Below are 26,861 nucleotides of genomic sequence, written 5' to 3' on the forward strand. Positions count from 1 at the left end.
TGCGTGCACGAGGGAAAAGAAAAGTTAGAAGAATTGATGTTGCAAGCTGACTGGACTGTCAGGAAAGAACTTAGTATGCTTAGTTGCTCCTGTCAGATGGCAATAATAAGTCTACTTGCCTTGGATTTTTTTGCTGAGAATACTGTCAAGCAATTCTACCACTTGATGCTGTGCTTATTTCAAGGTTCGTATGGCTTCTGGTAGACATGTTAAAACCATGTAACATCCATTTCTATCACCTGAAGAATCAGTCCTCAGCTAAGAAACTGAAGCTGTTTCACCTCTGCATATTGTGACAGACTCACTCAGGTGATTATCGGGCAATAGCTAAAGCAGCTGCTTCAGCACGATGAGAATTCTTAACCCTTGGGTGAGGGGCTGAGTGAATGCTCCCCCTGCTCCATAATGGCTGTCCTGTGTCTTGCCTTTCCTCTCTCCTGCACTCTTACACACTCCCCGGGGCAGAGGTGCGGGTGACTGGGAATGTGAAGTCACCTGATCGGATGCTGCCTGACTCCCTTCGCTCTGCACGGCATAAGCTCTCCTTGCCTAGTGGTACTGAAAGCAACTCTGCAAGGCTTTGCTCTGCTCAGCAGGCTGCAGAGTTTGCTGCAGATGCAAAACAGAAATCCATCCTTCTACTGCCTACCTACCATCAGGAGGGTTATATGTCTTCTTGGCTCTCGCTCCTTCCCCCAAACCTCTGTTCTCAAAAGGAAGCTCTGTTCTGCTGCTAGCAATGCATCCTGAGACGCGGCTGTGTTGGTGTTGCCCAGCTTTCTGTGTGTGGGCATTCGTGTTCACATCCTTGATTAAAGGTAGGCTCTCTTTGATACCAGTTTCTAGAATGTTTTCTAGTTACTGTCTCTGCTTCTGTTTTTTTGAATTAATTAAATGTAAAGATTCCACCAGCTATTTCTAACCTGAAATCTGTAACATTTCAACAGTATTTGAAAAGAGCTAAAACAATACTAATTTTCCGATATAAAACTCCTCAATTTTTGTTTCATAACTAATGGAAAAACTGTTTCTAGAAAACAATGGAAATGGATTAGGGCTCTTAGTAGTTTCATTTGGTGCTTGAATTTGTAAGTGCTTAAAAAAATGCACAGTATGGATGTGCATGGTCAGTGCTCACACTTTCAAAAGTGAGAACTATATCTATTGTTCTTCACTATTGTTTGTGATCTGTGTTTTAGATATGTTGCAGTCATTTCTGTTCACAACTCTCACAGAGTTTAGCAGGATTTTTTGCTTTTAGGACACATTTATTTTGAAAGTTTCACTTCTGCAGATGACCAAGGTGTGCATTAAATATACTGCTTGTCTTAGCAAGGCATAAGAAACTCTTTTAAAGCAGCACCATGGGATAAAACCTAAATAGTTGTTTGGTTTTCTTACTTTATTTTAAAGCAAGTGTCTATTAAGAACCTAGTGGGAAAATTTCAAATGAAACATGATTTTAGACACATTTGCTTTAGTCATGAGACTTCATGTTCCCACAGTAATGTACTTCTAATCACAGTGCTATGGGTGATGATGATGAAATCTGAAAAGAAAAATTTTAGTTCTTTTTTGAAGGAAACAATACATGATCTAGAAGAATCCAAACTTCATGACATATTCATGTGTCTTCTCTGAATGATGTGGAAAGGACGAAATAAAACATCAAGTTTTTTTAATTTTTACTAGAATTTTCTTTCCATACATATAAGTGACCAGTAGCCAGCATTTCATCTTGCAGTCACAATAATCCCCTGCAATTTCAGGATGCTTTGTATCACCTTAGAGGTGAAATCTCTTTTTCAAGAACAGTGGAAGGACCATCTAATCATGAAAGTGCAGCGTACTGAGACCAGATGTCTCCCTGCAGGACATCTGCACATCCACAGGCCCTTGTGTTCACTGGAGGATATTTTGCAAATTTTGTAAATTGCAAATTTATGTGCCAGAGATCATGCTGCCTGGCACAAACCCCTTCTGTGTTTAATATTTGCAATCATAAAGGCTTATCATGGTTACTTGTCTGGTGTGTTCTAGTGCAATCTGGGACTAATGCAAAAAACTTGTTACAATGAGTCTGAAAACAAATTTTTCCTCAGTTGTATCAGTAATATCTTTGGGATCATCATATAGCTTTGATAACACAGTTGTGCACAGCATGAGACAGAAATTCTAAATCTTGAGCTTATAAAGTGTTTTTATTTTAGGTGCTGAATTACAGTAATGTATTGCAATAGCAAAGTTATTAAAGAAAATTGTTCTTCTGAGCTGTTGTTACCAGCGCCAATAAAATTTAATATTTTCCTTTTGAAATCAAAGTGTATAGCCTTTAACACTGTGAAAATAACTGTTTCAGGTTTGGACTATGTGTAACAGGTTAGGAGGATTTGTCGTAACTCTGCAGTGAGTCCTCTTAGTGCCTGTCACATACCTTGTTTCTTCTAAGCCATCTGGTCTTTTCTTCATTAATGAGGGGTTACAGATGTGATCTGCTTGTTCCCAAAGAACAGTTCTGTATTACATAGATGCATGCTATACTATAAGAAATATTAATATTTCCATTTTTTTCTTGTTCATAAAACTTAATAAATGAACTTTCTGCAAAGAAAAATAGTGCTATCTAAAGAGTCGAAATATCAATTTCTAAGATAAAATGCAGTCATAATGTTTAAGATTAGGAGGCATCGTTGTAGTCACCTAATCACCTGATAGAGATTTTGATACAATAGTTGCAGCCTCAAGCTTTTAATTTCTAAGTAGCTATGCTTTTCATAAACACCCTGTTTTACCAGGAAGACGCACAAAGATTAAACCACTACTAACCACATTTCTACTTGTATTTCACACCACCTTACTTTGGTGTGATACCAGGGTGGGCCAAATGGAGGGTCATAGGCTAAATCCAGCTTAGGAGACAAAAGCACTGAAGCCATTACCTTACTATTTGAGGAAACAAGGAGTAGCCAGCATTCTGCAGGAGGATGCTATAAACTGACACCGTACTGGCAACCTCTCCTCTCTGTGCTCTGGTGGCTTTAAACATGGTCACAAGCACAAGGTCCAGAAATATAGCACAGACTAGTACGTTATCCAGCACCTTTTTCCCCCTTTTTCTTTTCTCTGGCTTAGCTGTTCTTTATCTTTACCAATACAGATACCACAGCCTGCGAATCAGAGGAACGGTTATTTCACAAACTCTTCTCCCAGTACAACCAGTTCATTAGGCCGGTGGAAAATGTATCTGATCCTGTCACAGTGTATTTTGAACTGGCCATTACCCAGCTTACAAATGTGGTAAGACTCACTACACAATACTGCTGAGCTTTGGGGATGGTTGTAAACACATGCAAATCACTGAAGCAGGAGATGTAACTGTGATGGCTGCACACAACTCTCCTAGCTTTCATTTCATGTGTGTCCACGTGCACGTGCTGAAACCTTTGCTGTTCTTTCAGTCTGATGAGTTCTTCCAGTTGCTTGAAGAAGTGGTTTGAATGACACAGATTCATTTCCTTACTCTGTAGCATCAAACCCCTCTGCTTCAGGTGGAGCCCAGGGCAGAGCACCAAATGTTCAAGCCCACTGTTCACAGGGCTAGCCCACTCCAGAGACACCTAGTGTGTCCACGTTATGCGTAGCACATGACCAGTTCTCCTCTGGGGCTGCTGCCATTTCCCAGTAGCCCTAAGGGGAAAAATCTTCTCCTTTTTTTGCATTCTTTTTTTTCAATCTATTTATTTCAAAATGATGTAAGGGAAAAGTGTGGCAAGTGGAAGATTGGTGTTTTAAAGCATGGAGGTGGGGATGAATGTTGCATGTTTTGGAATGCAAATGGATGTGGGGCAAACATGCTGGGCAGGACAGAGGCAATGTGGAAGAAGCAAAGCATCACCTTTCTGATTCATGACTGATTGGCAATTGCAGTAAGTGACTGTAAAAAAAAAGGTCTCTGTATAACAGTTACCTAATTTAGTGCTGGTCAAGTGCATCTTCTCTAGAGTTTGCATAAAAATTCAAAATACTGTGATACAGATGTCTTTTTCCTTGAATCTTGACCAATTCTGTACTGTGTAATCAGAGTTTTTAAAATACTGAATCCAACAAAATACACAGCCACAAGAAGAACCTTTTTCTTTTGGTACAGGTCAGAGCAATTCTAGGTTGTGTGCTCTCCAGATAGTCAAATGCCTGGCAAAACAGTGCAGCTTTCTGTATATCTGATATTTATGGAGCATGATTTTTTCAGTAAAGTTTTATTTAATTTATTATTATTATTTATTGCACACAACAATGTACAATGTGTAAACCTCTTGAAAGATGCTAGAAAAAATCTGCTATCAGTAAATGTGAAATTCTATTTTCCAGTTTCATGGGCTAAGTTTTTGGCCACCTCAGGATACTAAAACCATTTATGCCCGTGTTTCTTTATAGGATGAAGTCAATCAGATTATGGAAACAAATTTGTGGCTGAGACACGTAAGTGGCTATCTTGCATTTCTCATGTATTTTGCATTGAAATGATTAAATGTTTGTTATTTGTAAGTCACATCTATAGAGTAAGTTTTTGTTTTGTAACAAGAATGTTTAAAAATTAATAAGGAGAAGGTCCACAGTTGAAAAAGTAATTTCTTCATTCTTTTTACCTAGAAGTTACATCTTCTTTCTTTCCTGTGGGATATATTCTTCTCCAACTTCATGATGGTTTGTTTTCATCTGGAAAATTGAGCTGGATGTATTCCTTAAAGAGTGATTAAATATGCCACTCTGCAGTCCTAGGTCATCCCCACCAAAATATTTATTAGAAAAAGGAACACACCTCCACTGTTCCTGATAGTTTTTATATAGGTAAGGATCCTTAGGGGACCTAAACTGCTGAGAAAATATAGCTAACTTGCACCATTTTTTTTCAGGCACTGATTGTGCACCATATAAAGTTTTCTGTAAAAGATACCATACTTAGGATAGGTGAGAGACCATGGAGCATGGCCCCATGATAGGGCAATAGACAGCAATGCAAGAGAGCTGCTGTGCATCCCTTGCTGCCCTGACCTGGTATGTCAGTGCTCCTGTGGAACCAATACTGTCTTCTGGCAGCAGCTGCCTGTTCCTGTGCAGGTGGGCCAAACATGGGGGTGCTGGTCTCCTCTGGTGCTGTCCTCCTCCCACCTGTGGGGTGCTGCAGCAAGGTCCCTATTTTCTCTTGGCAGTGGGGAGGTAACCTTTCACAGACAAGGCTCTCTACTGATGTCACACGATAGAGGAGAGATCTCAGCATGCCAGCAGTTCATGACAACTTCTCTGTGATGGGACGGCACCCCATCCCATCACAGTGAAGACAGTAGCAATCAATGGGAGCAGTATTCACACATGTCCAGTGTTTCTCCAGGTCATGGCCTTCCTGTCTTATGGACCATTGTCCCTTTCTCCACATGCTACACTTTATTATAGTCTGTTTTACAGGAAGATCTGAGAAACAGATATTTGTTGATAATTTAAAGTTTTATAATCCTTGTCCATTCTTCTTTCAGATTTGGAATGACTACAAACTGCGATGGGATCCCAGACAATATGATGGCATTGAATTTGTTCGGGTACCAGCAGATAAAATTTGGAAACCAGATATTGTCTTGTATAATAAGTATGATGACTCATTTTATCCATTGATTCATTGGAATCTTTCTCTCAAAAATATCCCCTTGCAGCACCTATAAAAACATCCACTACATTTTACTTTCATGGTAATTTTTTTGGTTTTGCCTCATTTGTCTTTCCAGTGCTGTGGGAGATTTTCAAGTTGAAAGCAAGACCAAAGCCCTCCTTCGCTATGATGGAATGATCACCTGGACCCCACCAGCTATATTTAAAAGCTCCTGTCCTATGGATATTACTTTTTTCCCATTTGATCACCAGAACTGTTCACTCAAATTTGGCTCATGGACCTATGACAAAGCCAAAATTGATCTTCTGATCATTGGATCCAAAGTAGATATGAATGACTTTTGGGAAAATAGTGAGTGGGAAATAGTTGATGCTTCTGGCTACAAACATGATATCAAATATAACTGCTGTGAAGAGATCTACACAGACATAACATATTCTTTTTATATTCGAAGGTTGCCAATGTTCTACACCATAAATCTGATCATTCCCTGTCTTTTCATCTCATTCCTGACTGTGCTGGTTTTTTACCTGCCATCTGATTGTGGTGAGAAAGTTAATCTTTGCATCTCAGTGCTTCTTTCTTTGACTGTATTTTTACTGGTGATCACAGAAACAATCCCATCCACCTCTTTAGTAATTCCCCTAGTTGGTGAATATTTACTCTTCACAATGATATTTGTGACTCTGTCAATTGTCATCACAGTGTTTGTCCTCAATATACATTACAGGACTCCGATGACACACACAATGCCCAAATGGGTAAAAACTGTCTTTCTTAGCCTGCTCCCTAGAGTCCTGTTGATGCAGAGGCCACTAGAACAGCAGAAAAAAAACACCTCCAGAAAAAACAAGAAAGTATCAGACAGTAAGTTGGGCAAGTCAAAGCACAGCAAACACAAAGATACCAAATTGCACAAGGAGCAGCGGTGCAGTCACTGTGATCAGGCAACTGAACTCCCTACCACCAAAAGACAGCTGAGCCATCAGTCACTGAGATGGATGGCGGAGCACATGGAGTACTCTCCAGAGGTGAAGGATGTCATTAGCAACGTCCAGTTCATCGCAGAGAACATGAGATCTCAAAACGAAACCAAAGAGGTAAGGGAGGTAACCACCCCTTTAGGCCTTGTTTTGATTGTATTGAAATCAGTGGTGATGACAGGGTGGAGTGCCTGTGTGTAAAGATCCGGGGCTAGGTCAGCAGGGCTCATGTCCTCGTAGGAGTCTGTTACAGACCACCTAGGCAGGATGAACAGGCAGATGATGAATTCTACAGGAGGCTGGAAGAAGTATCATGATCACCAGGCCTTGTTTTTATGAGGGACTTGAGCTTGCCAGGAAGCTGCTGGAAGTGTAATGCAGCAGAGAAGAATCAGTCTAGGAGGTTCCTGAATTGTGTGGCAGATAATTTCCTGACACAGGAAGCAAGCCAACATAGGGAAGGTGCCCCACTGGACTCATCATTTGTGAACAGAGAAGGACTAGTGACACTAGTGACATTAGTGACACTAGTGACACTAGTGACACTTCACTAGGACTAGTGAAGGGAGATGTGACGGTTGGAGGCCATGGGCACAGCGACCACAGAATGATAAGAGTTTTCAATTTGGGGTTAAGTTATGAGGGGAGACAGCAGAACTGGACCTTCAGCAGCTAGACTTTGGCCTGTTTAGGAAGTTGATTGCCAGAGTCCCTTTGGAGTGAGTCCTGAAGGTCAAAGGGCTGGACGTGGTCTAAAAAGGAAATCCTAAAGGTACAGAAGCAGTAAGACAAGTTCCTGGGAAGAAGACCATCTAAATGAGTTGTTTGTGTGAGGTCATAAATGTTTTTCTTATTTGGGATTACTATCATAGAAAATGGTGCACATTGGAATTTAAAGGATTCTGGGGCCATATCATCCTGTGTAAACACAAACTAAAGCTGCAAAAGGATTTTCTGACACCAAGAACGCATAAGGAGCAGAAATTCTCTGACACTTCAAGATATTTATAAAAGTGTTTAGAACCTAATGAAACATATATCTTTGATCTGTCATGGAATTTTTTCTTTTGGTTTTGAAGTTTTTTAGATGCTCTATGATGGTAAAATCCATTTCAAAGCTAAATACTGCTGTATTTATATTGAAAATTCCAACACCTTTACAAGGAAAATGTTGATATGCATTATTTCTATCAGAATATTTTGTTGAAAATCATACAACTTCAATGAAACCTAAAGATCAGCTTTATTTCCCCCATTCTTTATGCCCTGCAGAAGAAGTTTCATCTGAAAGCAAAACCTATAAAGTTTTGAATAAAGGAGTAGAGTTAAACCAGTGACTGAATTCATAGTGAGAATGCAGCACATGCCAGCCTGAAGCAAAAGACAGGAATCTTTGACCGTAGAGGAGGATGGGGATTGAGCCCTGCTTAGTACCAATGGCCTTAGTGCTTTGCTTAACCCACACATTTCAGCCCTACTTTCATTATCACACCAGCTGCATAAAACATATTCATGTACTGATTCAGCTGCTTTCTCTGATGGTCTCCCAAAAAGAAGTTTTCCATTAAGTCATCCAAATAACTTACTGTCTTGATTATACAGCTCAGAAGAAATCCTCCTTCTCTAGTTTCACTGATTTCCATTTTGCAAATCTCTCCTGCCACATAAAATTTTATTCTTAGTCCAGTGTGTTCATGAGCAGCTTTGTATCTTACCTTTCAGACCATACAAGAGATGGGAAGCATAATTTTTAATTTACAAAAAATTCCCTTTTCAGAGAAAAATCAGGATTTGTTCTCAGGCAAGCCCTGAGAAAAAGTGATTCTGGAGACTGCTTCTGCTTCAGCCAGATATACAAAGCAATATGGGTGGCGTTATGTGTTAGTCCTATATAAATAAAAGCCTTTTAAAAATTGCAGAAACATTTATAGCGGTGGGAGTTCTTCCTGAGTGTTCTTTCATGCAAAGGACAGCTTCCATGTCTGATTTTCAGAAGTCCTCCAAGGTTCTTCCCTGACTACCAGCCTGTTTCTATCCATGGTTATGTTACTATCATGGCCACCCTCTTTTTCATAATATCTCTATCACTTAACCCAACACTAATGACTATCATAGCTATCCTCTCAGTAGCCTTGGGAGGTTGGATAGGATTAAACTAAATACAAACCTGAAAAGTCGTACCTTATTTATCTCTTTCTCACCTGAGCTGAATTGCCATTATGAGAGTCTACAACTTCAAACTTACCCTACTTAAATTTTACTTATACTCCCCAATACCTGCTGCTGTATTCCTCACCCTCAACATGATCAAAATCCTAAAGCCAGTATTTTCTTGGAGGCAAATATAATAAAATTAGGAAATCAAGTGGAAGATCCCTCAGCAGAGAGCTCTTAACTAGTCACTAGTTTGTATGTGAGAATGTTCTGATGCAGTGTTTCTTGTGCAGTATAAGTTTGAAGGTACAGTTTAAAGGACAGCAACTCCATTGAATGTGATTCTAAGGTCTGTCTCTCAGCCGTGCAAAATCCACTCTGTCCTGCTTAGCACATGACACTGCAGTTTGCTCAGCTGGAACCCTTGCTTTGCCATAGTCCATGTATCCATGTGTCCAGTTTGCTGAAATCAGTAGGGCTTGATTGGCAAAACAGTGTTTCAAATCAGAGCAGAATAGCAAAGTGTGTCTTGTGTGGGCTGTCAGGATAAATCCTTCAACAGGGTTCAGTGATGTGCAGCTATGGTGGCTGTGCCTGCTGTTAAACCATCCCACTCTGCACCCACCACATGGTCAGGTCCTATTTGTTAATATCAGCATCACAACCATGGATGGGCTGCCCTCAGACTCGAATATTTAGAACAATTCAGCAGATTAGAACAGTGTTGTATGTTCTCAAAAGTGGTAAAATACCATTAGAAAATCAGCCCCCTCTGAAGAGAAGTGAAAACTGCAGCTACTATAAGCATGACAAGTAACATTCCTGACTTGCATGTGTTCTCTTCCTTACATTCAAAGGCACAAAGGGCATTTCTATTGCATAATGTCAACTCACGATTGTATATAACATTACATGTAGTTTATCATTCTCTTTTTTTATTCTCTTGCAGGTGGAAGATGATTGGAAATACATAGCTATGGTGATAGACAGAGTATTTCTCTGGGTATTTATAATCCTTTGTGTGTTTGGGACTGTAGGGCTCTTTATCCAGCCACTAATAGCCGAAACATAACAATCCACTGCTTTTTATCCACTTTTGCTCTTGTTTCATTTTCAGTTCAGAAATTTACCTTCTATTTCTCTCCTCTAACATAATGCCTCTGCTCACCACCTCATCAGCACCCAGCCACGAGGTTCCCAGAACAATAAAGTATGTGTTTACATTTATGTTTGAAATCAGACAGATCTTAAGCATTTAATCATATTTGATGACAAATGGACTTAATGTTAGAATGTGGTTACCGTGTGAGTCATACACATTTGAAAACTTTGTGCTTCTAAAATCTTTTAAAATTAGTTTGATCTGCCACTTACTTTTCCATGTGACCAAAGTTCCCTTTACTTCCTGATAGTGAGTACCAAGACCTTGATGAGCTTCAGTAGGATTTCCAAGCCACATATGTCATCAGGTGAACAGTGGTCCTAGTCCACAGGTTCTGCTCTGAAAACTCTTGCTTGCTCAGGCTCAGACATAAACCCAACAGAGAAGAGTTTGTCCCTGCTTAGCTACTTGTCATAGACAGAATTGGTTTGACAGCACTGTATTGATCTGAGGTTTTGTGTTTTTAAAACCCATGGCCAACCTAAATTATGCATATCCCAGCAGGAGAAGGATGGATACCATGAATCCTCTGCAAAGCTGAGCACCCTGTTTCAAACAGCTGTGCAGCGGTGTTCTGTTTCCTGACTGCTCATGGGTCTGTGCTGTGTGTGCAAACCTGAAATTTAGGGCCATGTCCTGTGGGGCTGAGGCTGCTGCTCTGTAACCAGGTCTCAATCCTAGTGTGCTTCCTCCTGAAACACTTAGTAGATGTGTTCTTGATGTGGTTTCTATAAAATGTGGGTGGTTTACCCTTAAGTCCCTCATTTGTTTAGATTCCTGTAAGTTTTGTGGTGAATGGTTTTTCTTTAAAAGGCACCACTACAATTAAACCAAGTGGCTCCAAGAATACAAAGCCCTTCTCTCTTATAAGAGCCTCTAAATTTAACTGTACAGTGTCAGTGCAGTGCTTTCAGTGTCTGCCATGCATCAGTCTCTGCTCTGAACATCACCAATCCTTGGAAAGTAAGACTCCCTGTTTCTGAAGTCACTGACTGGCCTTTTACTCTTTTGTGATGTTTCATAATAAAGAGAATAGGAATGAATTAGTGTGTGTATATTAGAGATAAAGGCAGAATGACAAGAATATAACTGTCTTAATTCACCCAGTCATTATTGTAGAACAACAAGTAGAAGAAAACTATTATTTTCTGTAATCCTCTGAATGTTGTTCAATGATGTAGCAACTGACAGACAGATGTATGAAAAAGCATGGTTTATTTTGTCAGTCTGTCAATTAAATGTCACTCCTGAGATACACCTTCTTGAAGAATTGGGGGTTTTTTTTAGATTTTCCTGTTGTAAATGTGTTTATAGATGCTACTACTGGGTCTTTAATCAGAAAGAAGGTGAGGGAAAATAAAGGAAATTTGAAGAGGAGAGCTGAATTCTGAACCTAAAAACTTCATTTCTACAGAAAAAACATCTGACTGCCAGCATTCCCTGTTACACTCTATGACTATCCAAACCATGAAAATATTGTGGCTGAAGGTGCATTGCATTGGTCTCTTACACATGACAGCTACAACCCCACAGTGAATAATCTGACTTCAGCAAAATCCCTGATTTACAAAGTCATCTTCTGTCTCTTCTTAGTGCACTATTTACCCTTCCTTTCTCCAACTCAGTAACTTTTGGAGCAATATTTTGCAATTCTCAGCCATGTTTGACACATTCACTACTGGGAACCCAATGTACTGTTGCCAGCTTTGTGAAAGTACTTGAGAGGGGAGATGGGGAATACAAGAGGCATCTCAGCTTGTCACCTTGAAGAAGGCTGCAGTAGGTGTGTCCCTGCAAGAAGACATGGAAGAGCCCACACAAAAATGACAATTTTGCTTGCCCAACTCTTGTTGAAGGTTGGGGACCTTCTAAATTAAATAACAAGAAAAGTTACAACTAGAGCTGGTGCCATCCCAGATGTTGACTTGGGTCACACATTGTGCACAGCCACAGAAAAGGTCTATTCTCACCCCATCAGCTCCAAAGTCACATCAGCAACATCCCTTATTAATATGCCTCAGTGATGAGTGTACCACTGGCAGCAAGAATTCTCCTCTCCTTGGGAGTGACGGCATCTATGAATTAACTTTAAAAGCACAGAAGCAATTAAACAGCTCAACATCTCTTTACATTCTCTTCCCAAGGGAGACCATTCTTCCAGTTTACCTCCGCTAAAAGGCCCAGAAGAGTTTTTCATATTTATCTTTTGGTGAGTGGGTCATATATGTGAGTGCCAAAAGCAGTGCCAATGTCTCAGCAAACCAGTTCCCAGAAAGTGAGGCCGCACAGGTTGAGGCAATATTAAGGCAGAAGGTTACTGGTTTTTTGTTAAGACTTGTGATTTGCAATATTGTCATCCACAGGCCAAGTAGGTAGAGCAGAGGGAAGGCCCCACTGCAGGACTGTCAGCCCAAATGTGCTCCCTAGTTGTGTTTTTAGTGGCAGACCTTTGTGGGGAACATGGTGAATGCTTTTGTGGGCCAGCAGCAAAGAGATTTAGAGAAGCTCAGGATCAGGGAGCACAAGGGAATGAGTAGTGAAACTACAGATGTAGCAGTACCAGATGCAATGCTAGGAAGACTCAAGGCCAGAAGCCATACCTTTGCAATTTTCATACATCTCCAACACATGAGCTCTGCTATGTTCACCAGCATAAGCCAGAAAAAGCATCTTGGCATCAGACACAGACGTGTGAGACAGAGCCATGTGCTGCCTGCGGGTGGGCAACCGGAAGTGTTGCATGGTGGAGACAGGACCATCTGTCAGATGGACACCTGAGGAGAGGAGGTTGTCATCTGTCATGGCTAACGGGCAGCCTCCTGGATGCAGTGCTCATAGGGAATACCTATCAATAGTGGACCTCAAAAGACTGGAAACGCTGGAAAGAAAAGCTTCCTGGCTCTACAGCTATTTCACAGTACTGTCTAGGGGCACAAATGCACTTTATGCAAGAGGAAAGGAGCAACTGATAGAATGGTCAATGTGTATGAGTTTTATGGTTTAATGGTCAAGTTTTATGGCAGTATCTTATGCTAAGAGATCTCTCTCTATATGCCAAACTAAATGAGTTTATTCCAGCAATATAATAACCATGTCTGAATGCTTCTTGCTCAAACTCACTGAGAAAGCTAAAAAGTAATAAGGACTTTCCAAGAACCTGAAAACCCCTCTGTTTGAATACATTTGGGACAAAACTTTTAAAATGGGCTACAGTCTAGATTTGTTGACAACAAACGAACAGCAAACCCCAGTGTATGGACACCCCAGGAATCATTTACTAAATACATCTTTATTAATAATATTATTATTAATAATATTAATAATAATTTCTACAATTGAACAGAAGTTTCTGCATTAACACAACATGACAGGATTACATTAACTCATGGAGGTCTGGTGTGCATGCACAATCCAAGCACAACACTTCTATGTATTTTTAACAGTTTCTAACGTCCATCTGTAGAGAGACAGGATCAAGGCTAGCTAAAACTTTAACACATATTTAGATTGTCAAAAATTGGATCTCCAAATCCTTTGCTAACCCTGAAAATATTTGCAAGGTCTGAATGGGATTTTCTAAAGCACCCCATGTTGGAAAACACTGCCCCAGCAAAAGTAGTGACAGCTTCATTCCTGTGTTGAAGAGTTTCACCTGGGTGTTTTCTGTCACATCTCACTTATTTAACACTTTTAAGAGCTGTTTCTAATCATGCAAAAGGATAAATTAATCAAAGGAATGAAATTCTGAATCGCCTAGGAAACATGGACAAGCCAACATCTAAAAATGTATCTTCCTGGTGACCAGCCCACCACATAGCTCTCAAGAGAAACCCTACTCCGGCAACAACCAAAATTTCATCTGCCAAAAGAGATGTCTGCAGCTTCCCTCCAGCTGAATATTTCAGAAGTATCACTGTTGCCTTATGGAATAGCACAGCCACCTTCACTTAGGTGATCTTCCACTTGTGAACAAGCAAGTGAAGGAATAATAGTTAAATGTGGAGCATGGAGAAAAATCCTCATTTTGTCAGCCTTCTGGTATGCTACAGAGCAGCAAACAAAGTTGCAAATAATACTGCAAAGTGGGCAATACCTTGTAGCTTCCTGATGGCTGAGGTGAGAGATGAAGTGTGCATGCCATAAAGGCTAGTAGTGGGTGGGCAGTGGTAGGCTCCGCTGCTGTGGAGCTGATCCTACAGCAAGGTGAGGCTAAACAGTCAAGGTTTTGAACATCCCATCTAAGAAGTATTTATATTTTTTCTGAGACACATGCTATGCAATTGCCAGTTCTGACACATGCATAAAGCAGTCTGTAGACACTTACACTGCTTTTTAATTGGAAACAGAGATAAACCAAGTAGAGATTTGTGTTCCTACTGTAACTTCTTTTACAATGTAGCATTTTAACTGGCAGATCTGCCTTTTAAATATAATGATTCTGCAACACCTTCTATTTCCAATTTTAACTAATAATCTTGGCTTTTATAGTAATATAACCAAACTAACAATAAAATAATGATAACTCAGTTGTGCAACCCCAGTTCACTTTAGACCTTGGCTGTGTACCAAGCTCTTCTCTGATTTCAGCAAAATCTGTAACTGGTAGAGTTATTATTAAGATTGAAAACACTAATAAATGCCCACTGTCATCATCACTTTCCCTCATTCTTGCTGCTGCTTCCCCTGTTGTACAGCAGAGACCAAGCTACAAGGCACCACTGTCCCTTGGCACCGTACTTGTATGTTATTGAGGGAGTGTTTTCTACAAAGTGTTGTTCAACCACATCCGTAATGCAGGGGTAAAGATGAGAACTGAACCCGTCACTGACACCACCAGAAATAACCACAGGAAGATCCGATCCAGGACTTGAGCTACAAACTTCCAGTCTTGTACAACCTGCGAAGGATAGAGGGAACATAAATAGTAACAAGCTTGGTACTGTGTTGATACTGCTACATACATTTCAGCTCCCCAAATCTGGTTTTAAAATTAGATGTTTGTAGTATGTGGTAGCCTAAAACTAATAGAGATCCCCTTTTCAGCACTCATAGCTGCAAATCACTCAAACCCGCAAAGCAATTCCATAGTTCTATGCACATGGTGATGAGACTTCCTCAGCCTGCACAAAAGCTTTTAGTTAAGTGCATATATGAAAATTTACAGACTTAGCTTTGAGGATGGCTTTCCAGTGAACTGGACTTCTTTTTACAGACCTGCATCTCCCTGTAAATGCCAGGATGAGGCTCTGACACAGCACTTGGACACAAGCATTGATTCCAGTACAAGCAGTTCCATTTATTTGTGTTTGCTGAAGTGATTTGTTGACTCAGATTGGGTACACTCAGGAGGGGAATTTTGAATGGTGAGTGCTGGCACAACTATGCATACAGAAAAGTGCAATTTATTAAGGTGATTCAAGGGACCTTTTTTTAAAAATTATTTCAGCTTCAAACAGGTATTAGTCATGGACAGTATGTGCTCACATACTACATGTTACTGCTCTTCTTTCCACTGTAGTCCTCTCTGCACAGTTTAAACAAAGCCCTAGCTCTTGCTAGCAGGATGCTAACAGAAGTCTTTCCAAATGCTGCCAGCTGCATTGCTCTACTGTCCTACCCTTGCATGAGATTCATTGTTTGCAAACATGTAACTTGCTATTTTAAAAGCCAGGAGGTTCATTGAGAGGGGAAGGATAGCAGTAGGGAGCTAATCTAAACAGGTGTTACTGAAAATCTAGAATACCTTCACTCAAAATAGAGCAACTATGCAGTGCACAGTATGTGCTGGGAGGCCAGGACTGACACCTGGCAAATGCCATAGAGATTGCCTGTAAGTGCAAAAGTTACATTTTTGAGCATATGAGTTTAGAGGCTTCCAGATTTGTGTGTATTCCAAACTTACACAGGACAAGGTTATTCAAATAAACCCAAACCAGGAATTCCTCCAGGAGAAGCTACTAGAGTCTCTTGCTTCTGTAAAGAGCAGGGACTCTCACAGAACAATACGCTTCTCCTTGAAGCTATGTGTTGTCTCAATAAACATATTATTTATCAAGGTCTGAGGACGAATATGTCTCACAGGAGAGCAGGAGGAAGAGGCAAAGGGAAAAGCATGCAGAAAAGGAAAGAGCTTGGAAGCCACTGCTGTCAAGGAAAGTGTGATTCCCTCCTTGCCCTCCCTTCACCTACCTGTCTGATGAAATGCTCCTTTTTAACATGCCTGGAAATGTACCGAATGGAGTCAGCTGCCTTTTCCAGAAAGGCAATAATAATTTTTTCTCCATCTTTCGCTTGCTTGTATCTCTGCTTCCCCAGAAACTTTGATTTCGAGGTGGCTCCCTTTTCTTCAGTGTCTGAGAACGAGTAGCGATCTACATGGGCCTTCATGCAGAGCAGACGAGGCAACTTCTGGAGAAAGAGCCTTTTAACCCAGGGTGCCATGGGATGGTAAGTTGCTGAGGATCGGTGGTGGACATTGATAACAAACACAGTCACGATGATAGAGAGGGTCACAAAAATCATGATGAAGAGCAGATACTCACCGATCAGAGGGATGACTTTGGAAGAAGAAGGGATTATTTCCTCAATCACTAAAAGGAAAACAGTGAGGGAGACTAGAACTGAAGTTGACAATGAAAGCTTTTCACCTTCATCTGAAGGCAGGTAAAACACCAGGACAGTTAGAAAAGACAATCCCAGGCAAGGGATTATTAAGAAAAGAGTGTAAAACAATGGGAGGCGCCTCAATACAAAGGAGTAAGTAACGAATGGGTAAGAGTACAGCCCATCCTTCCTGTTGCCTTTCATACCTTTGGCGTTTAAGATCTCCCACTCCCCATTATCAAAGAAGTCTTTCCTGTCTACATTTTCATCCACTAAAATCAAGTCCACCATATTGCCATCATATGTCCACGACCCAAACTTCATGGAGCAGTTCTGCCTGTCGAAGGGGAAGAAGGTCACATCCATTGTGCAGGAGCTCTTATAACTGGCCGGTGGTGTCCAGCTCACCACTCCATTGTACTTCACTATAGCTTTGGTCATCAGGGATCCCTCAAAACGTCCATCAGCACTGGGAGTTGGACAGGAAGAAACAGTACCAAGTTCAGGATTATGTTTGCCCCAGTCGTACCCCATTTGAGCTCTGCTTTCTATCCCTCACCTGGAGCACAAGGTGCACAACATTCACACTGCTTAAAGAAGCAGCCTTCTGACAGCACATACAAGCCTCACAGTAGCTGACGTGCCTTGCCCAAGCTCTGCCCAAGCCCAGAGCAAGGAGCCACGCTACTCACTTTTCAAACAAAACTATGTCGGGAAGCCACAGAGACTCAGAGGGGACCCGGATAGCAGTGATCCCACCGTATTCATCTGGATTCCAGGACAGCTTGTGGTCAATCCATTCCTATAACAAAACAGCAGAGTTCTGTTCCCATTCATAAGCAGCAGCCTCTTTCCTCACCCCCACATGTGCCTCAACAGCTGCATGCACAGCACAGCAGGCAGAACCTGCTATGAGGCTGCTCAGCTGCAGAGAGGGTGCCCGACAGGCATGGCTGGGAGGTAATTATCCCCACAAGCACTGCTCCTCCAGACACAGGTGAGACCCAGGAACCCATCCCTTTGAGGCTAGCAACCTCAAATCCAGTACTTCTGGAGAGTACTTGACTCTCACTTCACTCACCATCCTGCACAGCCCATCTGAGAGTAGTCTAGAATGAAGGAGCCACTTCCCTTTAGTGCAGCAGCTTTCCTTCCCTCTGAGAAGCAGCCCAAGCTGGTTTTGGCTGGCACAGACCCCATGGAAGACCCCATGGACCCTAGGTGGTGTGGGTACTAGCATACAAATGAGTACAGGTGGCCTAATTTAATTCTCAGTGAAGACTTGGCTTTTTCAAGTAATTGGAATACAATACCTAATATCTGTACACTGTCCTTGCAAAAAAAAAAAAAAAAAAAAAAAAAAAAAAAAAAGGGAAATTTGTCTTTCATCAGAAAGACCTGGAGACTACTGATGTTATTGTAAAGTATTTGGTTACAAAAGCAGGGAGAATCCTCTCCATTTTCATCATGTTGAACTCTAGAATAATTTTTCTCTCCTTTTCTGGACTTTCAGACAGGGAGGTCATAACAAAGTGGCTCCAAGAACCTGGAGATTTCCACAGAAAGGCAATGGAAAATCAGCTCTCTGATCCTTGTTCATTATTGATGAGGATATTAATTTGTTCACAGAAATAGCAGCAATGTCCTGCAAGAGCTGTAGACTGTGGTCAATACCAAGAAGTGGAAGATGAGCCAGTTTCCATTAGCTGCAGCACTAAGAGATCTCCAGGGATGCAGAGGTCTCAGCCTTCACTGGGTAATTTCCTCCACGACTTAAGGATGAACCAAAAAAGCAATATTGTCTATTAATTCTCCATATGGTTCCCTTCTTATTTCTTTGATTCCGCATGCTTTTTGCAGCTATACTAGAGACATTTGTTATTGTTCAGGTGTGGAAAGAGAAGAGGGGCCATTGCTGCTTGTAGCTTCAGAATCAGGGACAGAGTACACCACTTTCAGCATTATCTTTTCTCTGATGTCTCCAGAAGCCTAGGCTGTTACGTGGTCACAGTCTCACCTATGTCCTGGACACTTCCTACAATAGTACAATGGGACTTAGGCTGGAAACATACATCATGCAAGGGGACAGTCAAGGCTGAGCAGCAACCAACACAGTCATCTTGTAGCCCCCTAACACAAGAGCAGCAAATACCCTGTGAGCCACCTGGAGATAGAATCATCCCTCTGGAGTTGAACTGGAGCAGCCCCTTGGCCTGGGTTATTTGCTCCATCTGCAATACTCCTTGCTTTCCCCCTGCTCTGCATTGATTTCTCTTCCAGCTAAAGTGCTCTTTCATGTCTCCAAGGCAAATGGTTGTTTCTTCTTACTAGAGCAGAAAATAGGCTGTGTGCAGACTTGGAAGATGAGCAGTTTAAAACAGGAATCTCCCTGTGGGCTATGCTGACACAAACCATAGCAGCAGATGCATAAGGCTTTTTCCCTCTCTTCTCCATTTTTTCCAAGCTGCTCCAGACACTGCAATTGCTCTCCCCTTCCTCCAGTTCTACCAAGTTTCCATTTCTGTGCTGTCATTGAAGAGTTTAACCCACCGCTAGTGGAACAAAAAACACTAGACTCAGATTCTTGGCCCTTGCTAGTAGACCTCATTGCTTGCCTGAATCCAGACACTTTCTCAGCAACCACTAAAGGCTCCTCTGAACCTTGTGTGTCAGCCTGCTTGTGTATCAAGTCCCACCATCTTGAGCACCAGGATGTTTGAGGTTAACAAAAAAAAAAGGAAAAGAAAATGCTTGTGTTTAAGATTTGCTTATCCAAGAAAAGTAAGACTCTTGCTGAGAAATTATGAAGGTGATCAGGAGCAATCAGCATGGATTCACTAGAAGTAAATCATGCTTGAGACCAACCTCATTGCCTTCTATGATGAAACAACTCCCTGGATGGACAAGGAGAGAGCACTGGATATTGTCTACCTTGATTACAGCAAGGCTTTCAATACTGTCTCTCTCTCAACATCCTTGTAGGCAAACTCAGGATGTTTGAACTGGATGAGTGAATAGTGAGGTGGATTGAGACATGGCAGAATGGCAGATCTCAAAGAGCTTGTAAACAGTGCCACAGGGTCTGGCTGGAAGCCTGTCACTGGTGGTGTCCCACAAGGTTTCATACTGGAACCTAGGGAGGAACAACCCCAGGCACCAGCTCAGGCTGGGGGTGACCTGCTGGAAAGCAGCTCTGTGGAGAAGGACATGGTGATCCTGGTGGACAACAAGCTGTCCATGAGCCAGCAGTGTGTCCTGGGAGCCAAGAAGACCAATGGAATCCTGGGGTGCATTACGATGAGCATTGCCAGGAGTTCAAGGGAGGTGATCCTGTCCCTCTACCCAGCATATCTGGAAGCACATCTGGAGTTCTACTCAGCACATCTGGTGAGACACATCTGGAGTTCTGTGTCCAGTTCTGGGCTCCTCAGAACAAAGAAAACATGGATAAAGCAAGTCCAGCAAAAGGGTAACAAAGATGATGAGGGGACTGGATCATCCCTCTTACATGGAAAAACTGAGGGAGCTGGGCCTACATGAACACACAACTTCCACAGCAGGACACTTGGGTCGGGCACAGGTACTTAGTGCTCAGCCGGAGCTCCTAAGGGCACTTATACTGTATGAAAACTACACCTTGTGCCTCATTTTCCACTCCCTTTGCATTACCTTCTTAATGTTCTCAGCTCATTAGATGGAGAAGTGATATTAGAAATGGTAACAATTCCAGAAAGCCCAGTTCTGGGAAATCACAGTTCTGAGTTTCCCTGAGGAGCTGCCCTGGCTAAAATCTGAGGATTCCAAAGGCTTCCAGAGAAATAAGTGTGTCTACAGTGCACAGGGCTTGGACCTGCAGGTGAAGGTGGGTGCTACAGCCTGCAAGGAGAATGGGCTGGAAAGGGGAGAGGACAGACAAGGGCAGATGAGGGTCCTTTACAGAAGGATTCTGCTGTCTGATGCAAGTGGGTACTCAAAATAAGGGAGCCAAGATGTGGCCTTGTGCACAAAAAGGGCTCTACAATTGCAGCTAAAGGTGGGGAAACTGTAATACTGCAGATAATTCAGGGCAGGTTCCCAGCAATTGTATTTGGATCAGAGAGAAATTTCTCCAGCAAAAGGGGAAAATTCTGTCTTCCCCACAGTGAGGGGAAGTCCCTCTTCAAGGGCGAGATCACCTTTACATGCAGTGTTCATATTGGTTTTAGGGGTCTTGCTCCAGCCAGAATCTCACACTCCTGCAGCAGTACAGTACCCAGACAAAAACTGAGACACATTTCTCATCCACCAGCCCAGCAACCCCCAAGAACCTTTCCTCATGGCATGATTTCAAGTACGGCTTGTTTTTTATGTCCTCTACCCAGGATCAGCTGACATCTTTACAGATACTCACAAGGCTGAGAGACTTAAAATAATTGTCACAAGGTCAATAAACTGGTGCAATGTAACCTAAACCAAAAACAGTGTTCTTCAGGAGTGAAGAAGAAAGGAGACCTAACAGGTCAATTTGTGCCTTTCCCTCATTTGTATAAATCACTGTCAGTTCCAGAAGCAATTATGATAGAGAGATATTATTAATTTGCTACAGCTTTTAATGGGAAAAGGTCTGTGGTGTGTGTGTGTGTGTGTGTAACATACTGGCCTCTTTTTGTCTTTACATATGCTGAGGAATGAAGAAAAATGTCCAAGCCACAACTCTTGGCTCAGGCAAGAGAGACAGTACTTGTGTGGCCTCTAAGTATGAGACAGGATAGTCCCTCAGAGCACATATAACATCCCAGGGATAGCCACTGCAGTACCAGCTGTGTCGCTTCCCTGAAATAAATACTGGCTTGAGCACACAGCTGGGGTGCAGGTCAGGAGAAGAGGGTACCCTATGTCTTAAAAGGTGCCTTGCCTGCCTTTCTGTCTCCATACGTAGGCTGAAGTGAGAAGAGTGAGGTAAAAACTTGAGGTTAGGTATCTTGGTGCTGGCCACTCAGCATCATGAAATGGGATAGAAGGCAGAGTGGGCAGCAAACTGAGATGGCTACTCAGCTCAGCTCCCATGGGGAAAAGGGAGGTCTGATGTGGTCTAATTTACCTGTTTCAGCCACACGTTGGTTGTCATCAGCTGATTCTTCTCATCCTAGAGCGACACAAGGGAGAGAAGATTGCAATACCAAACCAGACATTAGAAACAGACCCTGCACCTGCCGAGTCCAACCCTGTGCCAAGATGAGGAGATCCCTATGGTCCTGTTTCCATGGGCTTGGGTTCTTCAGTCACTGTTGAGGGAAACTGACTGACTTTCTAGGTGCTGTCTCTGCTATCACTGGGAGCCTCTGAGTCTGGAAAACTGAGGTCCGGCATTTCACAGGAGCTCAAAGGAATCATATGCCAAAGACCCAGGATGCAGCCAGGGCTCAGCCAGCAAGTGGTATCAGGTCGCACATGGTTGTAGGCTCATAGGATGGCTCATCTCCCCACACTGCTCAGCCTGTAGTGAGTTTGGGAAGATACAAATTGAAACATTATCCTAAACATGTAAATAAAGCAAAAAATTAGTGTCCTTTCCACAGCACATGGGGACATTACCAGGGGCTGGGGGATATAAGGAGCACATTGTTATGTGGGTACCACTGGGCATTGTGAAAATTCCACCATACATTCCAGCGGAAAGAGAAGGGGAAATTTCCACAAGAGCAGAAACAGAGGATTAGCTATGCTGCCTCTAGAGTTTTATCTTAGTGACCAGCTGGGTTAAGACTTGAACTACCTTTGGCATCAATGCAAGCTTGCTTGGAATGAATAATGTCCAACCAGCTCTTACTCTTCCTCAGTCCCCTCCTGTAGCTGTCTTGTCATTAAATTGCAACATAGATGTCAAGGACTGTCTGGCATGGATTGTTCAAAACCTTATGGAAATTAGGCCATATTCCCTGAGAACAATAGGGAAAAAAGGACCTTCAGATTTCCCTCAAAACAAATGAGTCCTACAGTCCATGCTGGGGGTGGAGGGGAGACAGGGAGGAAAGAAGGTTGTATCACCAGCAGCATTTCATGCTCAGTGTTTTGCTGCCCAACCATCGCTGTGCATTTCTTGTGTCAGGAGGTAAAAGCTAATTACATTACCAGTCCTCCCAGGTGGAGGCACAACTGCCTATAAAAGTAGTGTTTTACTAACACAACACTTACCACATCCACAAGCTGTGATATCTTCAACCCAAAAAGGACTTTGATGGTGTCGTTGGAGTTTTCCACAGGGCGGACCCATTTCTGATAGCCTTCAAATAAGTGCTTGAGGAGCGCATCCTCATTTTCAGCAACTGAACTGAAGGCATTCACATCTGAAAGAGAGCAACACAGAGTGGAGGCATTGCCAGAAAGCAGACATGGAGAATGCCATGACCTGAAGAATGAGACAGAGCAATGATGTGAGGAAAATTCAACTCTAGGCAGGTCTTGTCTTGAACAGCGAATTCTGCAGGAATTCAGATGCAGACTCTCAGCAGAACCAGGGCAAGTGAATGGAAAATAGCCCAAGCCAAATTCACATTAAAAAAAAAAAAAAAATCATCAGAGCAGTGATGACTTTGTACCAGGTTTATATTTTCTATGGACTTTTTGCCAAAGCAAAAAGAGACCATTGGGCAGCAATAGGAGCTGGATATGCAGTCAGAGCTAGATCTGCCAGGCAAGCACAGAGACGTCTTGGCCTGTATCTGCATGACTTGTGACTCCCACAATCACTGACACCATGCTCCCCCTCCCTCTTGCTACCATGATGGGGGATGGGCAGTTCAGACCCTCCATCCTTTCCCAAACATCAGCCCCACTCCCTGTGGTGTTGAGGTTCTGACATGACCTCCATCTCTTCCCTTGTGCACCACAGCAACCAAGGGTGAGAAGGATTTTATCTCTCTTCAAAGCCACCACGGAGGAAAAAAGACTGGTCCCACACAACAGGGATCACAGTCAATATTGCTGTGTCAGCAGTCAAAAGGGACCTCACAGGACACTGTCCAGGGCCAGCTTGTGCCTTGCCAGCCCCAGGGTGAGCAGAACGTCTGTGTCCGGATTGCCAGGGTGAGCAGAACGTCTGTGTCTGGATTGCCAAGTAGATGCAGGAGGGGTCTGCAGGCCCAGGGGTGGTGCCAGGACCTGACAGTGGGAGAGCCCTGGAGGGTACCGTCAATATGCTCACACACTGTGTGCATCAACGATCAGAATTAAGGCAGCCCCCAGCAGGGTCCCTGTGCCACATGGAGAGAAAGGGCATTCAAACACAGACGGTTTTGAAAACTGGAGGCAGAGAGTCATGCTCTGCCTCTACATGGAGGAAAGGGTGTGACCATGGACCACTATCTCTGCCCATGTCCCCTTCCCCAGCAGCTGCTACCCATCTCCTGAGCATGACAGGCTGTGCAGCCTCCTCCACCTCAGTTAGGGTCTGTCAGAGGCTGCAGACAGGGCTAGACCTCGCAGCAAGAAACACAGCTGAAGAACTGCCCTGATCTCATAACAGTGCTTTCCATGGGACAAAAAACATTCCTTAATGCTCTCTGGGTCCTCTCAGGATAGCACAAGGTCCAAGCAACACTGTCATCCCCCACTTCCAGCCACAGCAAGATACCGTTCCTCTTTGAGGAGCTATAAAGTGTGAAACCTAGTGTTTGCACTCACAGGATAACAACTTTACTGTCAGATGCTCTAGCACAAGCTGTGTTTGTCCTCTGTATCTGCAATACAGGTGTGGTGGGGTTACCAAGCCCTGGGCAGGTAGAGACTGGCTGATCAGAGGGACCTTTCACATTCATTTCTACCTGCTGCATCCCTGAGCCAGGAATGGCTCAAGCTGTCAGCACAGTTTGTAGCAGTCCTCTATAGGGCCACACTCTGTCTTGTCACTTACAAGCCCTTGAGGTCTGCTATTTCCACAAATGCCCCTTCTGCTTGTTCCAGGGTTTACTCTCATGCCAGACCCTAGCTCCACCACAGCAGTGTCTGCAATCTGTCCTAGGAAACTAGACTGGTTGCCCAAACACAGCAGACGGGTATTGCATCTGCAGCCAAAGGAAGACAAAGAACACACTTCTCCCCTCTAACTACCCACAACCTCACAGGTCCAATCCCTTGACTATAAGAGACTTTGCAGAGACTCCATCTCCTAGACATTTCGCTTTCCCTTTAGGAGATTCATAGGGGTGTATGGTTGTTAAAAACAAGAAATTTAACAGAAAAGCAATTTAATAGAAAAATCCATAACCCCAAAACATGCATGATCAAAACCAGCTCCGTCTTACTGCCAGAATACATTGCTCTGAAATTTATTTGAGCAATTTTATTATTGCTCTAACATTTATTTGAGTATGACATCCTGCACACATATACGCAGCCACACACCCTCTGTGTCCGTGGGTGTGTATGACCTCCCTCAAAAGAAAATGGTGCCATTTCACAGCCCACATCTCACATAAAGTTCAGGTACCTAATGCTGCAAGTGGGTATAGAAGACAGGTGGTAAAGTTGGGCTTGGGGCTGGATATGTTGAATCTCAACTGCTGAGGAAGCCACAAAAAAGTGAAAAAGACTTGAGGAGTCTCACAAAGAAGAAAATCAGAAGGAAGAAGACTGCTGCCTCTGTAAGACAGCCTCAGTACTTGCACAAAGACAGTTTAAAAGCAGAAGTTATTAATGAGAAATAAGAAATATCATGTGGGAAAATAGCCTAACAGTTCCTTTGACCAAGCCCCACTTTATTATTAAACTAGATAAAGCCATGGAGAAAATATTGAACAAAGTAGCACTGCCTTTGAAAAAAAAAAAAAAAAAGGAGAAGCAGCCATAGGACAGATACATCCCTGAATCTACCATATGATGCACTGAGAGGCAAAAACTGGGGAGCTCCCTGGCAGGCTAACATGTATTCGAGTACTCAAGCACTGTCTGCCATCTCCCCCACTCCCCGCGGTTCCTGTCTCTCTCTGTGATATGTCTAAGTAGCAGTTCCCCATGGGTGCAGGACAGGGGTTCTGGGGCAGAAAGTCTGCTAAACAAATGTGCAAAACACCCCAATAAGCACAGACGAGACACTTAGCCTTTTATCAGTTTGCCTGAAGCACTTCAGTTTTTCTCTTGGTGACAGAAATTCTCCCTTAATTCCCTTTAGCAGCCAAAATTCGAGCTTAGGATTTTTTGTTAATTTCTAGGCAGCAATTACCCCACCACCAGTTATTAAAACCTAGATGTCAAACTGACCGTGGTTGCAATACAAAGGCAGCAACTGATACAACCCTCTTCTGCTACTCACACAGTGTTCAGAGGATGACCAAGGGAAGTCAGCATTCACCATATCTGAGAAAGCAGCAGCTAACCGGCCAACAGAAAAAAAACTTGAACACCTGCAGCTCAGCTTGGAAGAAGAAGAAATCACACCTACCTGAGTGGCTCAGACACAGCGCAATGAGCACTAGGCAAAGCATGGGCACCACCGTGGCTTTTCCTTTAAATCTGATCTTCTGTCTTCATTAGCAAATCGGTCTCATCTTTGCAGCGGACTAAAACAATCTAGTTAAAAATCGAAGCAGAGAGTTGAGTCTGCAAAGCAAGGCAGCACCTTTCTAGCCTTATCTTGCCCTCATTATGACGCTTGGTAAATCACACTTCATTGATTTTCAGTCAGCTGTCACATCCCGTAAGCCTTAAACAGGGCTCTGGGTCCTAAACTCTGACTGATCTCTTTGTGGCAGTATTAACATGGCTATAAGCGCTGCAGTCTAGGAGTATGCAAGAAGAAAGTCTTTTAAGGAGGAAAAATATATTTTACGCTACTACTGATTAGAGCTGGGAAAAAAAAAAAAACAGGCTGCAGTTCAGAACCAAAGATAAATCAGATGCCTTAAAGATTATCTGTTTGTTCCAGCTGTATCAGTTGTAGAGGCAGACTCCCTACAGACTTAATTTAGCTTATTCTATGCTACACTTGCTGTTCTGAAGCTATAAAATGGATTTGGGGGGCAAAAAAACCCACGTAACAAGTAAGTGAGAAAATGATGCTGATTTCTAAATTTATATCTCATACACAAAACATCACAGGCAGCAGCACGCACGTCCTCGCACAGCTTAGCAGAGAATGTTGCCCCAGGGTGTTGTTAGCAATGGGAGTGAGGATTATTTAGCCAGCTTCTCTGTAGTCAGACCTCTGTCAGTCCTCCCCAGTGACACCTCATAGAAGGCTCCATTCAGAAATCACCAGAAATTGGTGGTAATCACCAGAAATTGCTGATAATCAAAAGGGAGGCAGGTTCCTCTTTTCCCA

At 42.7% G+C, this 26,861-nt stretch overlaps 2 protein-coding genes across 2 annotated transcripts; one reads left to right on the forward strand and one right to left on the reverse strand.

Annotated features, from left to right (window-relative positions):
* Window positions 1–568: 568 nt before the first annotated feature.
* On the forward strand, window positions 569–9,960 carry CHRNA6 (cholinergic receptor nicotinic alpha 6 subunit). Its single transcript, XM_041470735.1, has 6 exons — window positions 569–818; window positions 3,158–3,297; window positions 4,435–4,479; window positions 5,532–5,641; window positions 5,778–6,762; window positions 9,749–9,960. Exons 1-6 carry the CDS (start codon window positions 740–742, stop codon window positions 9,869–9,871), a joined length of 1,482 nt encoding a protein of 493 aa, XP_041326669.1. The 5' UTR covers window positions 569–739; the 3' UTR covers window positions 9,872–9,960.
* Window positions 9,961–14,329: 4,369 nt separating this feature from the next.
* Window positions 14,330–26,025, reverse strand: CHRNB3 (cholinergic receptor nicotinic beta 3 subunit). The gene is made up of 6 exons (XM_041470747.1): window positions 25,983–26,025; window positions 22,739–22,890; window positions 21,645–21,689; window positions 17,257–17,366; window positions 16,151–17,033; window positions 14,330–14,858 (listed from the first exon to the last, which is right to left on the reverse strand). Exons 1-6 carry the CDS (start codon window positions 26,023–26,025, stop codon window positions 14,724–14,726), a joined length of 1,368 nt encoding a protein of 455 aa, XP_041326681.1. The 3' UTR covers window positions 14,330–14,723.
* Between the last annotated feature and the right edge of the window lie 836 nt (window positions 26,026–26,861).

The sequence above is a fragment of the Pyrgilauda ruficollis genome, unplaced genomic scaffold, assembly GCF_017590135.1.
Source record: "Pyrgilauda ruficollis isolate IOZ18807 unplaced genomic scaffold, ASM1759013v1 scaffold106, whole genome shotgun sequence".
NCBI classification, from domain to species: domain Eukaryota; kingdom Metazoa; phylum Chordata; class Aves; order Passeriformes; family Passeridae; genus Pyrgilauda; species Pyrgilauda ruficollis.

Bases quoted from the DNA above. Each gene is read 5' to 3' on its own strand.
- CHRNA6 (XM_041470735.1), top strand. From the start codon at position 740: ATGCATCCTGAGACGCGGCTGTGTTGGTGTTGCCCAGCTTTCTGTGTG. The intron at 5,642-5,777 runs GTATGATGACTC...TTGTCTTTCCAG, and splicing joins GATATTGTCTTGTATAATAA to TGCTGTGGGAGATTTTCAAG. The intron at 6,763-9,748 runs GTAAGGGAGGTA...ATTCTCTTGCAG, and splicing joins CTCAAAACGAAACCAAAGAG to GTGGAAGATGATTGGAAATA.
- CHRNB3 (XM_041470747.1), bottom strand. From the start codon at position 26,025: ATGCTTTGCCTAGTGCTCATTGCGCTGTGTCTGAGCCACTCAG. The intron at 22,891-25,982 runs GTAGGTGTGATT...GCTCTCTTTCAG, and splicing joins GCTGTGTCTGAGCCACTCAG to ATGTGAATGCCTTCAGTTCA. The intron at 17,367-21,644 runs GTAAATTAGACC...GTTTTGTTATAG, and splicing joins CCAACGTGTGGCTGAAACAG to GAATGGATTGACCACAAGCT.